Source organism: Bubalus bubalis, chromosome 2, assembly GCF_019923935.1.
Source record: "Bubalus bubalis isolate 160015118507 breed Murrah chromosome 2, NDDB_SH_1, whole genome shotgun sequence".
In the NCBI taxonomy this organism is placed as follows: Eukaryota; Metazoa; Chordata; class Mammalia; order Artiodactyla; family Bovidae; genus Bubalus; species Bubalus bubalis.
Genome location: NC_059158.1, coordinates 163,009,798 through 163,034,929, shown reverse-complemented (window position 1 = coordinate 163,034,929; position 25,132 = coordinate 163,009,798). Strand labels below are relative to the sequence as shown.

Sequence of the window (25,132 nt, the reverse complement as noted above, 5' to 3'; positions counted from 1 at the left end):
GCTGGAATCAAGATTGCCGGGAGAAATATCAATAACCTCAGATATGCAGATGACACCACCCTTATGGCAGAAAGTGAAGAGGAACTAAAAAGCCTCTTGATGAAGGTGAAAATGGAGAGTGAAAAAGTTGGCTTAAAGCTCAACATTCAGAAAACGAAGATCATGGCATCTGGTCCCATCATATCATGGGAAATAGATGGGGAAACAGTGTCAGACTTTATTTTTCTGGGCTCCAAACTCACTGCAGATGGTGACTGCAGCCATGAAATTAAAAGACGCTTACTCCTTGGAAGGAAAGTTATGACCAACCTAGATAAGCAGAGACATTACTTTGCCACCAAAGGTTCATCTAGTCAAGGCTATGGTTTTTCCTGTGGTCATGTATGGATGTGAGAGTTGGACTGTGAAGAAGGCTGAACGCCGAAGAATTGATGCTTTTGAAGTGTGGTGTTGGAGAAGACTCTTGAGAGTCCCTTGGACTGCAAGGAGATCCAACCAGTCCATTCTGAAGGAGATCAGCCCTGGGATTTCTTAGGAAGGAATGATGCTAAAGCTGAAACTCCAGTACTTTGGCCACCTCATGTGAAGAGTTGACTGATTGGAAAAGACTCTGATGCTGGGAGGGATTGGGGACAGGAGGAGAAGGGGATTACAGAGGATGAGATGGCTGGATGGCATCACTGACTCGATGGACATGAGTCTGAGTGAACTCCAGGAGTTGGTGATGGACAGGGAGGCCTGGTGTGCTGCGATTCACGGGGTCGCAAAGAGTCGGACACGACTGAGCGACTGATCTGATCTGATCTGCTGTTTACAAAAATGAGCTGCCATATGATTTTTAAGCAGCAAACTTCTTAGTGCACTTAAAATTCAAGTTTAAACAACCCAAACAGAGGCAGCTTTTACTAAAAGATCTATTTCCTAAAATAAGATATGTCCACCCTCATTCCACTTAATTCTGGTTAACCTCTTACTAGAGAACCAGGGCTTTATTTGTAATCATTTATTTCCACTTGGTATGTGCTAAGTTGCTTCAGTCGTGTCCAACTCTTTGTGACCCTATGGACTGTAGCCCACCAGGCTCCTCTGTCCATGGGATTCTCCAGGCAAGAATACTGAAGTGGGCTGCTACACCCTCCTCCAGGGCATCTTCCTAACCCTGGGATTGAACTCGTGTCTCTTACATCCTCTGCATTTGTCAGACGGGTTCTTAAGCACTAGTGCCACGTGGGAAGCCACTGGGTATGATTTGTAATCATTAAAGAACAACGTGGGTTATTTACAGGTCCCTCAAAGAGACAGGATCATGACAAAATATTTAAAAAATAAAGTTTCATGGGACTTAGCTCAAGGAACTGAGCAAAGACAGGCGGGAGGGAGGCGTGGACACCAAGGACACAGATTCAGGCCCTTGCTGCTGTCATATCTGCCAAGAGATGAACAAAGGATATGGGAGCTAGAGGTTCATTGACAGCAGAGGGAAAGGCACCCTCTGCTGGGGTGAATATTTGACTGAAGAGACTGAAATCACCCGTAGATGTCACCTCTGGATTACCCCACGTGGAGGCAAGGAAAAGGAGTAAGGAGCTTCTTAGGCTCCCTTCCTATTCTCGTGATCAGGTTCTGCCCCATTAAAGCCTCTTGCTCACTGTTTATCTCAGCCCTACCATCACTGTTAACTCCCACACACATGCACACCACCACGGGTGTGGTCTGGCTCTTCCTTGTAAGAGCTGGAGGTGTTGGGGAAGTGTCTCTCGCAAGCTGTGCCCTCACCATAGAGCATCATCTTGTACCTACTTTGCATCACGTCTCCATGCAAACTCCATCTGTTCTTTAAGCCTGGCTCACACATTACATCTCCTATGAGCTTCTGTTGAGTCGCAGAACTCAATTCCCACTGGGAGCTTATCTTTACCCTACAGCCTTAACAACTTTGGATCTTGGTTTGTAATTTTCTGAGCCTGAGTCTTCTCTCTGCAGAGACCTCCATTTGGCAGACGAGGTCTCATCTAGCCTCACATGCCCACGGGAAGCAGCAAATTAGATATTATGAAATAACATGGTGTTCAAGGTACAAACAGGATCCTAACTTAGCCTTGCAAATAAGAGTGTCAGCTTTCAATACCATTTCAAAAAGCAAGGGATGCTTAAGGGGAGAGCATATCATTGCAATGACGTGACTGTAAAGTGGGGTCATGTCCATTTCGTTCAGCAGACAGTGCAGTCACCTGTGAAAACCTTTTGCTTGGGCTTCCCTAGTGGTCCAGTGGTTAAGAGTCTGCCTGCCAATGCAGGGGACATGGGTTTGATCCCTGGTCTGGGAGGATCCCACATTCCGAGAGGCGACCAAGCACAGGCCTCACAGCTACTAAGCCTGTGCTATGCAACAAGAGAAGCCACAGTGAGAAGTCCGCACACAACTGGAGAGTAGCCCCCACTCTCTGCAACTGGAGAAAGCCCAAATGCAGCAACAAAGACCAGTGCAGCCGTAAACAAATTTCAAAAAAGAGAGCATTTTGCTTATCTTCAATATATAGTGACATTTATCTCCGAATATGGTAAGAGGATGCTCTTGGGTATCAAGGAGCTGAAGGAGGGTAAGTAGACATGCAATCATACTACTTCCTTTCTTTTCATCATACCTATGGCTACCGTGGTGCTCACCAACATCTGCATGTGGCTGCATCACGACAGCGCTAGAGAATTGTATCGTCACTGTTTAGTCGCTTTGCAACTCCAAGGACTAGCCCACCAGGCTCCTCTGTCCTTGGGATTCTCCAGGGATCGAACCCCACATCTCCTGTGTTGGCAGGCAGATGCTGTACCACTGAACCACCTGGGAAGCCCCAGAGAACTGTATAGCTGCTGTTTATTTTTGTCACTACTTTTCAACTCAGGTCCCATGAACCCTGAGGATCTAGGGGGGGAAAAATTGCAAGGAAGCACAACACTGGCTTTTAAAGCATTTAATAAATCATAATCAAACAAAAATGATTTTAAAAAGAATAAATTTACATACAGTACATAAGTAAGACAGCTGAAGGTTTCCAAAATAGAAAACCAGAGCATATGGCCCTGAAACACCACATGCTTTGGTTACACTTGGGAAGCATGAGTCGCCTATTTGGGCAAGAAAATTCTGTTATAGTGTGATCTGCAGGCACGTTGAGGGGTGATTTCAGTCCTTGAGGGTTTTTTGTTCATGGTCTCCTCTGCGGTTTTTTCTACTGCATCATCTGTTTTGGTGGGAGTCCAGGCAAAACTGGCCTGGAATGATGGCTGTTTAGAATGACACTCACAGGAGGAAATGCCCTGGTCCATTGTGCTTGTGGGTGGGGGGCAGGAGGGCAGTCAGGAAAAGCACATGCTGTTCTGCCTGGAGGGGCTGATAACGCCGAGCGCTTTGGTGTCACCACGTTCAAATGCAGGGCTGGCCAGACTACATCTTCTAAGCTTAGACTGGACACATCAAGATGAGCTGGATTTTAAAACTTAATCTCTAAGACTTCTGCTCAACAGAGGCTCTGGATCAAGACGGGGCTATGCCAGCAGGGGGCAGTCTATCCCCAGAGAGAAAATCCAAAGGTCAGCGATGGAAGGTGTAGTCTTGGGGGGTGGGGTGGGGGGTGTTGTGTATGTGTTTGTGTGAAGGGCTGGGTAAAGTGAATGAGGAGGGCTCTGTGTGTGTGTGTGTGTGTGTATAACAGGGTGAAGGGCTGGGTAAAGTGAATGAGGGCTGACCAAGCTGCAGTTTGAAGCAGTTAAAATGGTTTTTTCTAAACAGTTTCTGCCTGATTCTAGGCCACAGAGCCATCGTGCTCAAAAACTAAGCTTGGCCTCACCAATATGTACTTTTTATTCTTCGGTTGATGTAACAAGAGACTTTAAAAAGTGACCAATCTGTGAGTCTTTCTTTACTGAGCAATGGCTACCATATTCATCCTCAATCCAAATTGTATAAATACAGGCTTGAATACATCAATACAGCTGACTGCAGTTCTGTTGTTGGGGCTTAAAACTAAAGAGATGGCGGTAAAATTTATATACACACACAAATGAATCGCTCACACCCACCGCTATGACAATAATTACCACCCTTCTCAAAGGATACAAGTGGAAAAAGCTGATCCTTTTGCCTGTTGGCTTCAGAGAAGTCAACTAAAATCATTTTGTGTAAATATTACCCACGGCTATGATCTCAGGTCTGGCAGCCCACAGGGATGGGGGTACAGAGACGGCTGCATGCACTGCAATGTGGGGTGGTCTTGGGTGGGGGTGCCCGTGACTTGGGGCATCCCCCTACCAGAGTGCCACAGATGCTGGTCAGAGGATGTAAAAACAGGCAAATGGCAAATTCATTTTGACTCCTGCCTTCTAACTATGAAAAATGTCAGAAGCATGAAGGCAAACATCAGAGATGATCGCAACCAAAAGGCCAGGGTGCATCTTTGAAATCAGGATAAACGGGTGTTCAGTTTTCACACCGGATGCGGAGGTAAGAACCTAACTGTCCAGACAGGCAGATTTCCCCTCAAAGTATGTGAGTGGTGAGGACGCAGAAGGTTATAAAGCATTGGCTTCAGCAACTCAGGAGCTCCACCACAAGACACTTTGTTAACTGCCCATTGACACTCGCTTTTAAGAACACTGTTGACAGCTGTTCAGCTGTTCCTCTTCATTCTTGTTCCTCCTCCTAGAGGAGCCCCTGCAGGAGGGTGTTTGCATAATGATCATCTTCCTAAGTCTTATAAGGACTTGCCTGGGGTCTAAAGGATGCTGGGTTGGGTTGGCTTGTTCCAAAGAGAGGCTGATATTGTTCTGACATTAATTACCCTTAAAATTGCGAAGAGATAAGAGGTGGGGGTGGGAGATGGAAAGGGAGCCCCTGATTCTATTTAGCAGATGAGAAAATGGATTTAGAAAAAGTAATGAAGAAACAGTGGCCAGGACGGAGGTCTAGGGCCCCAAGAAGGATTACATTCACCTGTTCTTCTACTGATCCACTTTAACAGGCCCACAACAGTGCCTTCCCAGTTTGTAAAAAGCAAAAAAAGCTGAAGAAGGGCAGAGGGCTTGTCCCAAGTCACTCTGATGCAGGAGAGAGCCGCACACCCAGAGGAACCCGGATGAAGTGAGTTGGGAGCAGCCAGTTGGGTTCATGGTTCAGAAGAGGATAGAAATAAATGGTACCCAAATCCTGCAAAGTGTACATACAAGGAGGAGCAGATCCCCTCCTGTCCAATGCGCACCTGACAGAGACCAGGACACACAGGAAAAGCAGGTTCTTGCCTAGGACCTCAGGGCTTTGCCCTGCCTTTCACGCTTCCTGGGGAGGTTTACAGCACTCTTTCCCTGTGAGCTGGCATGGTCTCATGTGATCGTAACGACAGAAAGTCACCCTGTCCAAGGAACATCATCCTTTCTCTCGGACCAGCACTGAGACTCAGCGATGGGCAGGGTCATAATTGAAAAGAAAACCTGATGTCCACCTTTCTGGGTCATGCTCTCCAGAACCCAGGGTGTTTGTGGCCACTCCTAAGCCAGGCTGCAATTCCTGCCAGCCCAGGGCTGGCCCAAAGTCCATGTAACAGGGTGGGGGACACTGAAAGAGGTCAACTGTGGGTTTAGCCCAGCTTCATCCGTGACATGACCCTTACAGGCAAGTGGTTCCTGCGAGACAACTTCCCCACCATACAGCAGCAACATTTATCTCAGATATTAGCAAAATAGACATGTGACTTAAGGAAACTTTTTTTTAAAGAAAAATGTGTCATCAAGACTTCCCCACTGAAATTTTGATGTCTTTTCCAGTGACTGTTTGAGGCTCAGAGTAATCCCAGAAACCTGTGGAGCATTGGCACAAAGGTGATAGCACAGATGCCAACAGACGTGTAGGTGACAAACTTGTAAGGCACTTCGATCTCCAGTCTCCGCCTGGCCTCCTTGTTTCTGGTGACCACCTTGAACCAGGAGTACAACACTTGCAGTGAGAGCTTCTGTACAAGCTGACGGACCAGGAGGATCAGCACAATTCCCACAGTGAATTTGGCCAGACCCAAAACTAACAGGTCGGTGGTGAGCGGTGGGATGTTCTGAATAACAGGGAGGGATTCCATGGGCTCAGACACGAGCTGGAAAAAATGGTTGATCCAGAACCCTATGGTCACCCCAGCCCCAGCAGCCATGATGGTGGTGGTGTCCGCTCTGGTCGGGCTGTAGTAATCAGACACGGGGTAGTTGTAGCACAGGAAGAACGGCACCACTAGAACACACACGGGTAAGAGGGGGCTGGCCGAGTCCAGGCGATCGATCAGGGTCCAGGCAGGGTAAGTGAGGACAATGAGGATGGCGGTGATCAGGACGCCGCCCAGCACATCCTGCGGGAAGGAGAGCAAAGAATGGTGAGAGCTCTTCCTGTATTAATTTCAAGTCAAGTAAAACTGATTAGATGTTTAAAACACAATTTTTACATTGCTTTATTTTATAATACTATTTAAGATTTTTTTTGTTTTGTTTTGATGTGGACCATTTTTTTAAGTCTTTCCTAAATGTGCTACAATATTGTTTCTATTTTATGTTTTGGTTTTTTGGCCTCGAGGCATATGGGATCTTACCTCTCTGACCAAGGGATCGAACCCACGCCCCTGGCACTGGAAGGTGAAGTCTTAACCACTGAGCCACCAGGGAAGTCCCTTATAATACATATATTTTTTAAAATATATATTTTAAAAGTAGGAAAAACACAGTCATGCTATTCATCATTGTATTGCTATTCATGATATGTCTTTCAGTTTTTCCATCTTTTGGAATAAATTTTATGTTTATTTTCTCAATGCATGGCTATAACCACACTTTCTTCAATCTTTTTTTTTTTTTTTTCCATCCTATACTTTTAAAAAATTTGCTTTTTGGCCATATACTATGTGGTTTGCAGGATCTCAGTTCCCCAACCAGGGACTGAACCCAGGCAACTGCATTGAAAGTGCTGAGTCCTAACCACTGGACCACCAGGGAATTCCCTTCAAACTATTATTTTTTATTTAATATTATGTCACAGGGCTTCCCTGGTGGTTCAGATGGTAGAGAATCTGCCTGCAGTGCAGGAGACGTGGCTTCGATCCCTGGGTTGGGAAGATCCCCTGGAGAAGTGAACGGCAACTCACTCCAGTGTTCTTGCCTGGAGAATTCTATGGACAGAGGGGCCTGATGGGCTATAGTCCACAGGGGTCGCAAAGAGTTGGACACCGCTGAGCAACTAGCACACCCACACCTTAAGTCACAAGGATTGTCATGATCTTCACAAAGATGGTGTCATCCTTTCTTGGCAGGCAGAGGGTGGAAGAGGAAGTCACCTTCTGCAGAAGCCATGTTAAAAGCAAGAGCATCATCATTACTTACAGAGTGTGTTTATTTGGGGTGGTCTGGGAAGATATTTTGGGAGAAGGAAATGGCACCCCACTCCAGTACTCCTGCCTGGAAAATCCCATGGATGGAGGAGCCTGGTAGGCGGCAGTCCATGGGGTCGCTGAGGGTCAGACATGACTGAGCGACTTCACTTTCACTTTTTGCTTTCATGCATTGGAGAAGGAAATGGCAACCCACTCCAGTGTTCTTGCCTGGAGAATCCCAGGGACGGGGGAGCCTGGTGGGCTGCCGTCTATGGGTCACACAGAGTCGGACACGACTGAAGTGACTTAGCAGCAGCAGGGAAGATATTTTAGATGTGGCGGTATGGAAGCTCCATTGTGCCCATCTGGGCACTACCACTGTCTTCAGAGACAGAACTTCAGATAGTGTACATGTCTCACTGGGTGCATGCGCGATGCTTAATCAATCCTTCTTCAGGACACTTCAGACTGTGGTTTTCCTTCTTTGTTCCCATGTCCCTCTCTCCTCCTTTCCCTATTTTTTCTCTTTCTCCCCTTCCCTCCTTTGCCTCCTTCCTTAAAGGCATGTTTAAAATATTTTTAACTCCTTAATGTCCTCCATTTTCTTCTTCCTTTAGTGTTTTCACAGCAAAATTCATTAGGTGAAGTCTCAACATAACCAATTGATTAATACATTTAAGTCAGAGAATGAGGAGCTTGCTATGGTTTTGTTACAGTTTCCTGTGGGTTATTTTGAAATTTTATAATTGAAAAATTGAAACACTTTCTTCAATGCATTGGAAAATCTGGAAAACAACAAAAAGTAAAACATATGCATTGTAGAAAATCTGGGAAGCACCAAAAAGTATAAGAAAAAAGAGATCCTTATTTCCACTACCTATTGTCAACTGTGTCTATATTTTGGCATGTTGCCCTCCCACTCTTTTTTCCCCCATAAATATAAAATAGAATTCTAAAGAGTTGGTCTTTTTTCCCCTCCCCTAATTCTTCATTCATTATTGCTCTTGTTTAGTTTCTAATAAAATGACATCTGATTCGGGTAAACAATGAGTGAGAATCAGACCTTAGAAGTAAACACTGAGGCTAGAGCAGTTTTCAGATTAGAGGGTACCCATTCATCCTTCCAATGTCCACATGTGCGAGCCCCTGCTGTATGCCACATTGCTAGAGGATCCAGTCTGAGCTAAACCATCACAATCCATGACTATGGGGAGCTTACAGTCTAGAGAAGAGACAGAGGATTGCCATTGTTGAAGAGGAAAAGTGGTCAGCTTGTGGATTGTGATGGTTTTAGGGCGCTGAAGAGTAAAGGGTAAACACAGGCAGGAAGTCCACAGGGTTCTAAAATCCAATGCACTCCATAAAACTTACATCAAGGGAACAACATGAAGCCGGTGACATAGCTCTCTCTGGGTACCAACATGACAAGATTTTATGACTGCAGTGGGGAGAATGAATACAAGAAGGGCAAGAGTATGGGGATTGGGAGGCCACTGGCCTTCTCAGAGGAAGCCTTGTACTCTGCATGTCCTCCATGTGACCCCTGGGCTTCACCTGCTGTTACTTCTGCCATCCTTCTCCTCAATGACCCCTCAGGCTGCGTGATCTCCATGATCACGGTCCCCATGACCGTCCCCTGTGCTGTGGTTATGCATGCGTGTTGTCTTGTTTGGGCAGGCGGCGGGGAGAAGTAGTCCTTCATTTAAACTTCTTGGTTACCAAAACTTGAGGCAAACTCGAATTGAGTTTTTCTCCACCTGTTGCCTCGACTTCTTCGCCTTGTAACACAACTGCTGACTAAACTAAACTTTGTTGATACACAATTCTCAAAGCCCACTTACTAGACACTTGCTGGCTGTTTCCTCAGCATCTGTCTTTGACCCAGCAGCCTCATACCTCTCACTGGGGATCCATGAAGTTCTGGAAAACATGGGAGTTGGAGCACCGTGACCCAGGTAGAACAATCCTGGTTATCCTGATTGGTCCAGGGATGGTCATGTGACCTGCGCCAGTCCAATCAGACAAAACTGGGGGGTTCTGCTTCGGATTCTTGGAAAGAGATGTTCTTTCTTTTTCTGAACACTGGGCCCTGTAGGTTTACACCCTTTACTTAATAGACCTTCAATATTCAGCTTTTGTTAATGTTACCCTGCACCATCATGGCTTTTCTCTGACCTCCAAGAGGTCTCTTGCTTAGTTTCCTCCTTCAGATCCTAACCAGGGCGTTTCCACAGATTCTGTCTTCAGGCTGTCTTTTTTCCCCTCCATTTAGAGCTTGTGTAGATCCATGACCCCATCTCTCCATTCTCTACCAGAGTAACTCTAAAATCTTTTGTTTTCAGACATTTTTCTCTCAAACTTTGGCCCTACCTTTTTAAACTAACAGCGATTTTCATTCAGATGTCTGTCAACTCCCCTAACCAACTTGTCTAAAGGTCATCAACACCCAAAAAGAAAAATAAGTAAAGGAAATGAACACTTTATAGAAAAGGAACTATGAATGCCTTATAAACATGAAAATATACCTAAACTTACTCATAATAAGTGGAAATCAAACAAAGCTGAGGAGAAATTAAAATTTACATTCATACAAAAGCCAGTATGCAAATGTTTACAGCCATTCTATTAATAATGTCCCCAAACTGGGAACAACCTCCATGTCACTCAAGGGGTAAACAAACTGTGCTATGTTCATACAATGGACTATTTCTTGGCAATAAAAAGCAACAAAATACGAATGCAGGCAACAGCTTGGATGAAATCTCCAGGAAATCACGCTGAATGGAAAAAGCAGTCTCCAAGGGTAACATACTGTATGGTTCTATTTTTATGACATTCTCTGAAAGACAGAACTACAGGACTGGGGAACAGATCCGTGGTTGCCAGGGTCTGGGGGAGGGAGGGTGCAGCTGCAAAGGGAGAGCACGGGGGACTCTGGGGTGACAGAGCTGTCCCGTGTTACGGTGGCAGTTACTCAAATCAATCCTGGTATTCAAATCCAGAGAACTGGGACTTCCTGGTCATCCCGTGGCTGAGACTCCGTGCTCCCAGTGCGGGGGGAGCCTGCTCAGGGAGCTAGATCCTACATGCCACAACAAAGACCAGGCATAGCCAAACAAATAAATATTTTTTAAAACATCCAGAGAACTATACACCCAAGGCAAAATCAATTTTACTGTTCATTTAATACATGAAATTAAAAATGACATTTAGACAAGAAAGCTGGTGGACTCTTTTGTTTTTACTCATTAACAGCGTTGCGTGTGCCATGTGTGAAGCAGTGCTCTGGCCATCCAGACGTTCCCAACCCAGCTCTCTCCCCTCCCCCCCAAACTCAGCAGTTTGTGGTACCCCTCACCTGTCAGCATTAACAAAAATCCAGAAGTCTGACAGCATTCTGTTGATGAAACAGCAGGTGGGGGCAAAGGGACTCCTGTCTCTTAACTGTATGAATGCAAAGTGGCACAACACTTATGAGGAGGAACCTAGTGATATGTGACTTGACCATGGAGAGACACACCTGCCTGTGTCTGTAATGAGCTCTTTACAAATTGTCCATTGTAGCATCATCCATAACAGCAAAAGCCTGGGGAAATGCCAAGTTCTACCTGTAGGGAGCAGTTAAATATAACCCTACAAACAAATACTCTGCAGCTGTAGAAAGAATGAGGACGCTCTCATATGGAATTGTAAAAAGCATGGTATATAACAGTGTGTACAGCACGCTACCATTTTCCATTTTTAAAAAGCTGGTAGACTATACATTTTTACTTTAAACACAAATAGGTTCACTTGAAGGGCAGGGGATGGAGGTGGGAAGACTTTTCACAGGATACTCCTGTGTACCTTTTGAATTATATAAATGTACCGCCTCTGGGTTTCCCAGATGGTGCTAGCAGTAAAGAACCCGCCTGCCAATACAGGAGACATGAGAGATGCGGGTTTGATCTCTGGGTGGGGAAGACCCCTGGAGGAGGGCATGGCAACCCACTCCAGTATTCTTGCCTGGAAAATCCCATGGACAGAGGAGCCTGGCGGACTGCAGACCATAGGGTCACAAAGAGTCAGACACAACTCAAGCGACTTAGCACAGACTGCCTCTGTTAAAAAATTAAGTGAAATAATTTTTGTCTCTTTTCTTCCAAACACAATTTGCCTTTCAATCCCCATGTGAAGTGGGGATCTCAGGTGATCTCATGGTATCCTCCACAGGGGACTGGTCAGATACGGTGATGGGGGGGAGGGTGCAGCTGGCCTGCCAAAGCATCACCTGCTGGGAACAGAGGGTGCCTCGTGTTTTAGAGGAACATACATTTTGAGGGGAGGAGGAGGGCCAGGCACAATGAATTCAATACCCCAACACAAGCCTCTACTCTCTCAGTGGTACTCTACTCTCTCTACTCTCTGCCTCTCAGGGTGTGTCCTGGCAGCCCCACTGAACTGATGTCTGAGCCCTGAAGAAGTTAGAGAGGATGAAAGAGCATTTTGCCTCCATCTACAAAACACAGAGCTAAAGAAGGCTGCTTAGAGATCCTTCTTGCAGAGGGCTATCCAAAGAGAAGAATCCAGTCTTCCTCGTACCTCCAGGCCACAGTGCCCCATGTGGGTACTTTATGATACCACCTGGCAGGACAAAAGTGGAGCATCCAGATCATCCACTGTATCTGCTTGGCCTGGTGAGGCAGCCAAAGAGATGCTGGTGACATGCACATCAGCAGGGAAGGATGCTGACGGGGCAGGGACCACAGAACTCACAGCGACAACGGCATCTCCCAGACTGGCTGATGGGACGGTATCAGAAAGCTACTGGGCCTGGAGGGCAGTAAGCAAGTTCAAGGTGCTCATGGGTCACAGCCTGGGCAGAGAGCAAGGGACCCAGCAGAGCAGTCTTCACATCATGACATCCATCCAGCAGGACAACGTGGCGCTCGGGACTCAGATGGGTTCATGAGCACATGTGAGACGCCCTCGGGAAAGTCCAGGCATTTTTTTTTCGTGAGCATTTCTGTTAGCGGTGGGGGTTAAACACAACTTTGCAGAGGGGGAGAGGTTCAGACTGACCCTGGAGGTGTTCAGGGAAATTCACTTATTATACATATTTCTGTTGGTGCCACCCCCATGAGTCCTAATGACTGTTCCTCTCTATCGCTATCTCTGGCCACCAGTCACTTCCACAGACTTCCCTCCTCCTTGATTCACAAGCTCCTGCACCTGCTGTCACTGCTGAATTTCCCTGCCTGCTGGCCATTCACCTGCCCACAGCATTCACTGACTGCCTTCCTGGTTGCCATTTCAATGCAAATGTTCACCAGTTTTAGTGTTAGTGTGCACTGGAAAAGTGAAAGTGAAAGTCGCTCAGTTGTGTCCAACTTTTTGTGACCCCATGGACTATACAGTCCATGAAATTCTCCAGGCCAGGGTACTGGAGTGAGTAGCCATTCCCTTCTCCAGGGGATCTTCCCAACCCAGGGATCGAACCCAGGTCTCCCACACTGCAGACGGATTCTTTACCAGCTGAGCCACAAGGGAAGTCCTGGAATTTAGTGTGCACTGGAATCACTAAATCAAAATTTCAGATAATTTTTAAGATGCAGATTTCAGAGGCCTGCCTTCTGATTCTGACTTGCAGCATGGCCCAGGAGTCTGCATTTTTACATCCCAACATAATGCTCATGTAATGAGTCAAAACAGAAACAACTCTGAGAAATACCAGCCTCTCAATTGAGAGTCCGAGTCCTGCATGATATGGGTTTAATTAACCTATCATATCAGGGTTTTCTCTCATTCCTTTTCCGTTTGAACTTTCCACACCAGTCAGATAGGTCTACTTGCTTTTCCCAAAATGCCTGGCACAATTTTATCAGAATTTTGCATCCCTTTCATGTACATTTTTAGCCATCTTTATCTCTCAAGATATTATCAGCTAATCTAAGGCTCAGCTCAAAAGCTACTTCCTTTGCAGAATATCTTCCTCTGCCTCCACAGTTGGAAATAGCCTGTCCCTGAACTGAATGTAAAGGCATTTGCTTAACAGCACTCAAAAAGCCCCTCTCTTAAATTGCCTTTGCTGTAGTTCTCCGTTCACATGCCTTTCTCCTGAGTTGATTGTAACACTGATTGGCAAGGAGAAAGTTCTCCTGCAACTTGACCTTATTCCTCAAAGCTCCCAGCACAGTGCCTAACATGTCACAAATATTCAGCTACAGAGATCTGGAGAATGTAATGCCTTTCTCTCAATGGACTATCCATAACACTTAAAACCCACTGTTAGGGTTAGGACTTCCCTTGGTGGTTCAGTGGTTGAGAATCCACCTGCCACTGCAGGGGACGTGGGTTTGATCCCTGGTCTGGGAAGATTCCACATGCTGCAGGGCAACTAAGCTCATATGCCACAAGGACTGAAGCCCAAGCCCTAGGGCTCTGCAACAAGAGAAGTGACCATGATGAAAAGCCCAGGCATCCCAACTAGAGAGTAGCCCCACTCGTCACAACTAGAGAATGCCTGCATGCGTCGATGAAGACCCATCGCCAAAGAGAAATAACACATAATTTTTTAAAAAACACACTGTTATATAATGGGCTTCTCTGGTGGCTCAGATGGTAAAGAATCTGCCCCCAGTGTGGGGGACCTGGGTTTGATCCCTAGGTTGGGCAGATCTCCTGGAGAAGGAAATGGCTACCCACTCCAGTACTCTTGCCTGGAGAATCCCATGGACAGAGGATCTGGCAGGCTATAGTCCATGGGGTCACAAAGAGTCGGGCATGACTAACACTTTCACTGTTTTAATACATAGAAGACAATTTGCCTTCCTTCCCTCCTTTCCTTTGTACCTGCAGTTACCAAATTCCTGGACATCTGGTTGGAATATTTTTCACCAACCAATTCTGTTCTTCAGTATATCAGGAAATGAGACTATTTTTGGTCCACAGCCCTAGCATTTGAGGTGAAAGTAATTTTGGCCAACATGCCTGCTGCTGTGGAGCTTCTTTCCTTCTATCCACATATTTGGGTTTTGGGCCATAAAAGGTGGTGCTGTATGAAGGCAATTTAGATATTTTTGTAAGAAAAATACTTGAACCAGTTCTAATGAACTTTCTACGTTCATTTGGGGTCTCTACACTTCTGATAATAAACTTCTTCTAAACAGCTTCTGCTGGATCATCAAAAAAGCAAGAGAGTTCCAGAAAAACATCTATTTCTGCTTTATTGACTATGCCAAAGACTTTGACTGTGTGGATCACAACAAACTGTGGAAAATTCTTAAAGAGATGGGAATACCAGACCACCTGACCTGTCTCTTGAGAAACCTATATGCAGGTCAGGAAGCAACAGTTAGAACTGGACATGGAACAACAGACTGGTTCCAAATAGGAAAAGGAGTACGTCAAGGCTGTATATTGTCACCCTGCTTATTTAACTTATATGCAGAGTACATCATGAGAAATGCTGGGCTGGAAGAAGCACAAGCTGGAATCAAGATTGCCAGGAGAAATATCAATAACCTCAGATATGCAGATGACACCACCCTTATGACAGAAAGTGAAAAGGAACTAAAAAACCTCTTGAGGAAAGTGAAAGAGGAGAGTGAAAAAGTTGGCTTAAAGCTCAACATTCAGAAAACGAAGATCATGGCGTCTGGTCCCATCACTTCATGGGAAATGGATGGGGAAATAATGGAAACAGTGTCAAATTTTATTTTTCTGGGCTCCAAAATCACTGCAGATAGTGACTGCAGCCATGAAATTAAAAGACGCTTACTCCTTGGAAGGAAAGTTATGACCAACCTAGATAGCATATTCAAAAGCAGAGACATCACTTTGCCAACAAAGGTCCATCTAGTCAAGGCTATGGTATTTCCAGTAGTCACGTATGGTTGTGAGAGTTGGCCTATAAAGAAAGCTGAGCGCTGAAGAATTGATGCTTTTGAACTGTGGTATTGGAGAAGACTCTTGAGAGTCCCTTGGACTGCAAGGAGATCCAACCAGTCCATCCTGAAGGAGATCAGTCCTGGGTGTTCATTGGAAGGACTGATACTGAAGCTGAAACTCCAATACTTTGGCCACCTCATGCAAAGCATTGACTCATTGGGAAAGACCCTGATGCTGGGAGGGATTGGGGGCAGCAGGAGAAGGGGACGACAGAGGATGAGATGGCTAGATGGCATCACCGACTCGATGGACATGAGTTTGAGTGGACTCCGGGAGTTGGTGATGGACAGGGAGGCCTGGCGTGCTGCAGTTCATGGGGTCGCAAAGAGTTGGACACGACTGAGCGACTGAACTGAACTGAAACAGTTTTAAAAAATAATGCTTGAAAATTCAAGGACAATTTTGTATACAATTTTTTCAAGCTACTAAATTTATAGAAACAAAAAACTCACAAAATCTTCATCTGAGGATAGTATCTGATGTTTTGATTTTGGCAGATTCTCAATGAGGAGATGATCTTTATTGTGTTTGGCACAGTATGTGGGGCCAGAGGGACAAGCAGTCACTGTTCTCTGGGACGGCAAAGGTGAGCGGTGAGGCTTAGGACAGGGTGTTCCTGTTCAGTTGCTAAGTCATGTCCTACTCTTTGTGAGCCCATGAAGCACAGCACACCAAGCTCCTTTGTCCTTCACTATCTCCCGGAGTTGCCCAAGCTCATGCCCGTTGAGTCAGCAGTGCTATCTAACCATATAGCATCCTCTGCAGCCCTCTTTTCCTTTTGCCTTCAGTCTTTCCCAGCATCACGGTCTTTTCCAATTTGTCAGTGAACACAGAAGTGGGAACCACTGGACAGCACTGGAATAATGCTGTCCAGAAAAATGTGGATTTGGGGGTGGGGGAAGAGAAAAAAGTGTGTGTGGTTTATAAGGAGACAGGAACTCTATGGAAGATGGGAAAAGATAATGATGCAACAAAGCCTGATAAAGCAAAGACATGAGGGCAAAAATGGCTGAATAAATGTGTTTTACTTTGTAGAAAACACATTTAAAACTCACTTTCAAGAAGAATGCAATTAGACTATAAAGAGTACAAAATACACAAAATATTCACCACTTAGACACAATGATGGCACTCCTAGGAATTTATCCTAAGAAAATGATCCAAGAAAAAGCTGCTCACAAAGGCTCTTAGATAGGAATGCTTCTTGTTATTTCAATCTATACTGATGAAGTCCAAAAAGTTAACAGTGCTCCACCATAGAACAATCAGAAAACACAAATAAGCAAAAAGATGATAAAGAATGGAGCATACGTCGTAATAAGAAAGAATCTGGAAAGACATAAATCAAGCATGGTATAATGTTGTTTACACCAAAAAGGAGATAAAATTGCAGACTGCTTTCTTATTTAATAACATAGCAGGAATATTTCCATTTGAAAAGATACATTTCTGCACCCTCTGCCTTTTTTTAAAAATAGTTTCAAAGTATCTGTAAGTGAGAATATCAAGCAGAATACAAAGTCTACATAAAGGATGATCCTAATTTTAGATAAATCTACATTTTCATGGAAGGATTAAATATCAGGAAACAGATGGATATCACAGATGATCATTACCTTCTCCAGGCTTTGCAAATATTTTCTAAGTCTTCTAGTCAACACCTTTATTATGATAAAAATATAATCAATGCAAAAAGTCAGGATGTTAAAATCAGACTTTCAAAATAGACAAAAATGAAAATAATTAACTGATGCTTATAAATTTTTACATCATCCAAAATAATGAAATGCCCCCAGGAATCTATATGATAATCAAGATACCATCCTTCCATGATGTAGGTAACATTTAAAGGCATAAAAAAATAAAGGCATATAAATTGTGTGGCCAGTGTTATCCTAAAGATCACATTGAAATTTAATAAATCTGTAATTCAATTTACCATCAAGGCTCAAATGAAGCCTTTTAAATTATTTGGGGAAAAAATAAATGATTACATGAACCTAGCATTTTTAAAGTTAAAGTGCAGGAAGATCTACCTTAATGCCTTTGATTTTTGTACCTATTCTCATTTTTAGTTGTAAAAGTTAATATACAGATAAAAGCTTGGGCTTTATTATACCTCATTACAGAAAACAATAATAAAGACAGGCAATCTAAAATGTTTAGAAAAGAATCCTAACGGAGCTGTCCCATGCATCAGGACACATTTTAGTGAATGCTCACACAAACACATAAAACAGTGTTTTTATTCTGAGCCAAACAGAAACACTCTTCCTTATGGTAAACATCTCTAGGTATTTCAACGAGCAGGCCTTGTGAACTCCCCGCAGTTGTGAATTCTAACCCTACATCACATTCCCATATGCGGTTTACTGGGGCACATTTATATTCTACCCCAAATATCTTCACTGAAGAATGCTCTTGAACAGACCAACACAACACAAGGTTAGCTCACCAGAAAGAAGGGGAGAACAAACCCATTCATTCAATTGTTAGGAAAGAATGCATTCAGATCTTGGAACTATTTATGCCGAGAACTCTATGATTCTGGCATCTTCCCCTCTGCCAGGTCCCCTGCTGAGAATGTGAAGGGCCCTCTCTGCCCTTGGCTGCCTTTGGAGAGCAAGCTGAAGTCAGGAGCAGCGTAAAAAGCCAAGACCCTCTTCTTTGTAGATGTAGTGAATGCTCTGAATGCAAGCAGACCCTGACATTAAAACAAACTTTAAAAAAAATAACAAAACCTGCACACCCTACAATTATTTTAGAAAATAATTTTTAGTTATAGATCAATGTTTCCTAGTTAATATACTCAGAATATTTATCTTCTTCCATGCTAGCTCACAATTAATTCAATTTCTGAGAATAATGCAGATGAGATTCAATGGAAGCCAAACGGCAAGAGGGAGGAAGCACTGTTCATGAATATGAATATAAATGATTACAGAGAGAAACCTACATGTTATGTAATTAGCATATGTATAGGGGAGAAGGAGTGAGTGCTTAATTTCAAAAATATTAATTTCCTACTGAAACACACCAGCGTCCACAGAGAACCAAAAGCAGGGAGCAGATTTACCTTGCCATGTGGTGTGAGTGTGAACAGTAGAACCTCCTGATATTCACACCTCTTTGAGTGGGCACTCTGTCATGACTGTTCTCTGAGCCACCTCAGATATCCAAGCACAAGTTGAGTACTCAGGATCACTAGGTATGGAAATCTACAGTTATTCTGAAAACCTACTGGTGTTCAGGAGTAACTATAGGATGTAGAAAAGAATATGCCAACTTTCACCTTCTGCTGTTTTAGAATAAATGCCCACTTGGAAAGTGAGCATATGCAATCCTTCATTAGAAATGATGTTGACATTTTTAACAGAAAATGGTTTTCTTATAAGTGTAAGAGAAATTATATAAAATTTGGATGTAAGGTAAGGCAGAAAACCTCATTTCAATGTCTTCTAGGGGCACAGACCTCTCAAAGATAATAGAAGGAATAATACTTTGTTCACTCCATTCTTTAATATTGATTAAAATTCTCAGAGTTTGTGAAAGAACAGGCTAAGTCATAGATTTGGGGGGTTGGTTAGAGATACAAATAATTGCTGTTAACCTCAAAGGTAACAGTTTGTTGCCCTGTAGAACAGTAACCAGTTTTGTATATAACCCAGCAATCATAAGGTAATATTTATCAAGCTGTCTGTAAATATTTAGTCCCTCTTTATATTTGACTGGTTCCTTCATTAATTAATCAGTTGAATAAAATCTTTGACACATTCATTTTATATTTGGACAAGCATTATGATTTTACCACTTAAAAATTATATTCTAACAAGTAGATAATTTTTCAATTGTTTATTCATGACTAATTGTCTTGAATGATTGAATATGCATAATCCATGTAACAATGTAGCATTTTTTATCTTGTTTTCCTGTGTATACTCTCTTTAAAGGGCACTGGTGTGCTCAAAAAGTAAACAAGGCAGGTGTTAACATTTCTTGACGTGGTAATATAATAAGACATTATTGCATGCTTTTTATAATATCAACTAGAAAGGATTCAGGTAGACTGTATATTTCTAAACTTCATATACAGTATGATTTAGGAAATAATCACTTCCTTGTCTCGGTTTCACAGAATCTAACAAGTCCAAACAGTAGATCTTCATGAAACAAAGCTTCCCCACCCGCACTTCACATTAATATGAACAGCTCTAACTATAACGAATCACAGGGCTTGGCAGGTCAACAGGATTATGACATCAGATCAAACAAGCTTCCCAGGCAGGTTATAACACTGTCTTTGACAACTGCTAAGCAGCTTGCAAGAATGACAAGTATAGGGAAGGGCAATCTGCTAGAAGACACAAAAGACACTGTCAAACATTTAAGCGACTTTCCTCAGATCTGGGTGTGCAGAGGGGCCTCTGAGCAACAAGCGAACAGACGAAACTCATGTTCAGATGTGATATGATTGTTGAACAGGCCCACGCAAGTTGAAATGTAATTGCCATTGCCACCATACAGGCTAGAACGCTGTGTAAGAACTGCTTCAGGGTTTTCCTAACTCCATCTTGCATTGGAGCCCACTGGGAACGTGTTAAAATGCAGAATCTCATCCAGCAGGTCCAGGTGGGGCCACAGGGTCTGCATTTCTAAGAAGGTCCCAGAAGACGCTGGGGCTCGCGCCTAGGGGACCACACTGGGAATGGCGAAGGCTATCTCACCTTGCTAAATTCCAGAGGCCAACACGGACTCCTCAAGCTGAACATGGTATAGTCGGAGCTCCCTGAGTGCTTTCTTGAAGTACACATTAAAAAAAATAAAAAACCTTCTGAATTATATGAGTACCCTATAATATATTCATACAGTACTTCAGTGAGTACCATAAAAAAGCGATAGTACAGGACCTTCCTGGTGGTCCAGTGGTTAAGAAGCCGCTTTCCAATGCAAGGGACATGGGTTCAATTCTTAGTTGCAGAAATACGATCCCACGTGTCGCACGACTAGAGAGCCCACGTGCTGCAACTACAGGGCCAGTGGTGTAGGGCTCACACACCGCAACCAAAGATCCTGCATGCCACAACAAAGACCCTAGGAAACCAAACAAACATATAAATAAAGTATTTTTAAAAGGTGGTAGTAAATTTTGAAGGCCTTCGAGTGATGTGCCAATGAAGAAACATTTGAGTATAAAGTGGTCCCAGAGAAAGATCTTAAAAGTCTTTGTAGACTTGGTGACATGAGTGCTCACATTAGAGGAAAATTAACTGCCCCAGTCCTTTGCCACTCACCCCGGGGAATGTTGGCTCAAATCGTTGAGTCCTGGCTCCTTGTGTAGAAACAGAACTTCCTGGGGGAATCCTTTGCAGCTTGTGTATCACTAGAGGAACTGGAGATTACTGGAGAATTTAAAAATGGCAGTCCTGCTCTGCAGACTGTTCTCGGTGTGCCCGATATGGCCACACAATGTTTATGATGAGGCCGAGGGTGTGCGTGCTAAGTCATTCTAGTCGTGTCCGACTCTTTGAGGCCCTCCGGACTGTAGCCCACCAGTCTCCTCTGTCTGTGGGGATTCTCCAGGCAAGAATACTGGAGTGGGTTGCCATGCCCTCCTCCAGGGGATCTTCCTGACCCAAGGATCGAACCCACAGCTCCTATGCCTTCTGCACTGGCAGGCGGGTGTTTACCACTAGCATCACCTGGGAAGCTCTTACGAGCAAGCTGGACAATCTCAGTTACAGGGATGGTCAGTTCCAAGTCATTGTGAGTGAAGTGAAGATGGTAACACCATGTAATTATTAAAGTGGAGAAATGAGACCCAAGACACAGCGAGGCACAGGATTGTGGTACACGCATGACCCTTTGTTTTCACATGTGGTGAGAGCTCAGGGATGTGGTGTGGAATCCAAACTGTGCCATAAACTTGTATGCATGGAATAATTATATGGAGGTTTCAGGGTCAGAAAAAAATCAAATAAACTACAGCACTTACAAGAAGCCCTGTGTGCATTTAAAAATATGATACATGAAGTGTTTATTTCCTTTCTCCAGTGATTATGTTTTAAGGAACATTCCTACAGATATACACAAACACGGTCCTCAGTTGTGTTTTGCGATTAAAATTAAGTACTCGACTTTCAGCTGATTTTCAGAGTATAGGATGCAAGGCAGCTAATTCACTCCTCTACATCTGTCTGCTGTGTCCCAATTAGTGTTCATTCGATCACCAACCAGGCATACTTTGGTAACGAGATGAATTCTTAGGCAGTTTCATGGTTGTGATGGATGAACTATTCATCTGCCCTGTATGGCAAGCTAGATACTACTCTTTCTTTCCACAGGTAACTTGGCCCACGTTATTTCTCTAAACCCTTCAAGATGAATTTCTTATTTTGAAACAGCATCACAGAGAAGATGCGTGGATATTAATTCTGTGGAGAACTTGGTTCCCTTTCTCAATCAGATCTGGGATACAGGGTTATAGCAACAAAGAGGAATTTTGAAAATCAATGGTTTGTGAACTTTTAAACTGATTCCCAAACAATAAAAGGACCACAAACAAAAGCACTTTGACATCCATGTATTTGTTTTATTGCCAAAATCCACATTAAGTGTTGCTCTGTTTTAAAAAAAAGGAAAAAAAGACAGTACCAGGGAAGATATAAGAAATACAAGTATACAACCAATGAAGAGTTATTATTCATCACAGCAAAGTCTAGAATCTTCCTTCTCTTATAGGAAATTCTTATGTAAATAATAATGGAGCTCAAATATTTATCAATTCATTCAATAGTTATCACATGGTTTTATTTTCAATTGGTTATTACGCCCCAAGAAATATATTCAGATAGAAGAAGAAGATATAACCTCTGTCCCTTAAATAAAAATAGCTTTATTGTTTTTGTCAAAAACTATTCAGGTTTACTATTAAAGACACACTTCCAAGCCTTCTGTCCATAACCAGCTTCCCTTCCCACACACATAATTTTACAATTAATGGACCCATACTGTACAAGCTGTTCTGTAACCTGTTTTTCATTGACTGGACGTCATACACATTATTTCATTACTATAGAACTACATTATAATGGCTACATCACATTCTACTCTATGGAAATACCTTACTTAACTACCTCTGATTGATGGACATTTACTGTATTCTCATGTTTGCTACTAAATGCATTAATGAGCACCCTGGAGGGGCAGTATAGAATGGTAATTAAAAGCATGGATTCTCAACTCAGATTGCTTAGTTTGAAGTCTCAGTTAATCTCTTACCAACTGTATAATCTTGGTCAGGTTTCTTAACCTCATCTATAAGTCTGGAATAATAACTGTACCCTCATAGGGTCACTGTTAATTACCCTGATGAGGTCATTAATACATGTAAAGCACTTAGAATGGTGCCTAGCACGTAAGTACTTTATAAATGGTTGCTATTATTTTTACTTTTACGCCTGTGTAATTATATGCATTGGGAAATGGGCTAACTAGTTTAGAAGGCTATGTATGTACACTTTACATCTTTATACAGTCTACAAAGTGCCCTCCCAAAAGCTTCTACTAATTATCCATAATTTTGAAAATAATCATTCTTGCTTGGCAGGTATGAGACCCGGAAACTCACTGCCATATGACCAAGATGGCTACACTCATTTAAGTGTACACTGTAAGCAAGTGGAAATGGTAAGGTTCCAGTTCAGGGACACTAGAGGAAATGAGTCAGAGAACTCTAAACCTAGCAAAATGGAAGTGAAATGAAGACATTTCCAGAATAAACAAAAACTGAGAGAACTCACTACCAGCAGAACTATGCTAAAAGATATATGCTGAAAAGAGTTATTTTAGGCAGAAGGAATGAGATGCCAGATGGAAGAATAAAACTGTAGGAAGGAATGAGGAACAACAGAAAGGATAAATATGTAGATAAACTTAAAATTATATTAAATATATAACAATAAAAAATAAATCCTTGAGGGCGAATATTGTAGAACTAAATGTCATTTAATAACCCATTCTTCTCAGGAAGTAGTAAAGGCACTAATTGCATTTGATGCTTATAAATCAAGGATATATATTATAATCTCTTGGGGAACCTCTAAAAGAATTATGCAGACTTCAAAACAAGCTAATAGAGGAAGGGTAAAGGGAGAATTAAAATACTTGATTAATACACATGAAAGCAAAAGAAGAGATGAAGAAGAATGGGGGAGAAAGTTAACAAAGAACAGTGTGGTAGATTTAAATCCAAATATATCAAATTACATTAAGTGACAATAGACTAAATATACCAATTAAAAAGGAAGGTTGTCAAGCTAAATTAAAATATAAAACCCAACTACATACTGCTCATAAGAATCACAATGCAAATATTAGGATACAGAAAAGGCAAAAAGTGAAAGGATGAAAAATGCTTTGCAAATGCTCATGAAAACAAAGCTGATGTTGCTATATTAATATTATACAAAGTAGGTTTTGGGACAGGAAACTTTACTAGAGACAAAAAGGACATTTCATAATGGTGAAAGGGCCAACTATCAGAGAGACAACAGTTTAAAAACTGTATGTACCAAATAATATAGCTTCACAATATTTCAAAATATGTGAAGAAGGACAGACTAAAAGGAGAAAGAGACAAATTCACAACCATAGTGAGTAATACACCTATGTAATCAACATAGTGAGTAATACAAAAATAATCAATGAGGATGCAGGACTTTGAAAATAATTTTAAACATGACCTAACATATAAAACACCCAATGCAACAACTACACAAAATACAACAAATTGTGGGGAAATAAATCTCAACAAATTTTAAGAAATGGAAGTCTATATATACAGTACCTTCTCTGACTAGAGGGAAATCAGGTTAGGAATAAAATTTAAAATAATAATTAGAAAATTCCCAAATACTTGGAATTTTAAGTAATATACTTCTAAGTAGCCAATAGGGGAAATTAGAAAATATTTCCAAATAAATGACAATGAAAAAAATAATTTATATTTATAGGCTGCAACTAACCATATTTTTAGAGGCAAATGTAGAGTCTTAAATGATATACTGCAAAAAGAGGACTAAAGATCAACTTCAAATATTCTAGAAATAACAGCAAAGTAATGCTGAGAGAAGGATGAAAATAATAAACAACAAAAATTAATACATATACAATGGAGAAAATTGAGAAAACAAAAAGTTGGTTCTTTAAAAAGACTACTAAAATTGATAGGTCCCTAAAAAAAATTGATCAAAAGAGAATACAGATTCAGAAATGAAAAGAGAGAATCATCTTGGAATATGATCATGTTAAGAGATGCAAAAAATCACTTAAAGAAATCCAATACTATTTAGGATTTAAAAAAAAAAACAACAAACTCAAACTCATAGCAAATCAGGAATAAAAGAATACTTGCTAGTGCTGATAAATGGTACCAACAAAAAAATCCATAGCTAACATCATCCTTAAAGATGAAGTATAAAATACGTTCTCCCTGAGTTTAGAAACAAGAATAACCACATCATCATTTCTATTCAGCATCATACTGGAAACCTAAGCCCACATGATAAAGCGAACAAAAGAAATAAATATTAAAGAAAAAGTAAATTTGGTATTGTTCACCAATTACATAATTGTGTTAAGCAGAAAATCCAAAGGAATATTCAAGCAATTAATGGAATTAATTGAATTTACCAACATCACTAGATATGTCAGTGTACAAAGATCGACTGTATTTATACAAAAGGGCTATAATTAGAAAATGAAACAAATACAATTTTCATCAACAAACATTAATACATAATAATAAATCTAAT

At 42.2% G+C, this 25,132-nt stretch overlaps 1 protein-coding gene across 5 annotated transcripts in view; it reads right to left on the bottom strand.

Annotated features, from left to right (window-relative positions):
- Positions 1-5,632: 5,632 nt before the first annotated feature.
- SGPP2 (sphingosine-1-phosphate phosphatase 2) overlaps positions 5,633-25,132 on the bottom strand; it is a 144,308-nt gene continuing 124,808 nt past the window's right edge. For all 5 annotated transcript variants that reach the window (XM_025278342.3, XM_006079640.4, XM_044937884.2 and 2 more), the window contains one exon: positions 5,633-6,380. In XM_025278342.3, coding sequence (XP_025134127.2) covers positions 5,829-6,380 — 552 coding nt within the window. In that variant the 3' untranslated portion in view covers positions 5,633-5,828. The remainder of the gene's footprint in view (positions 6,381-25,132) is intronic.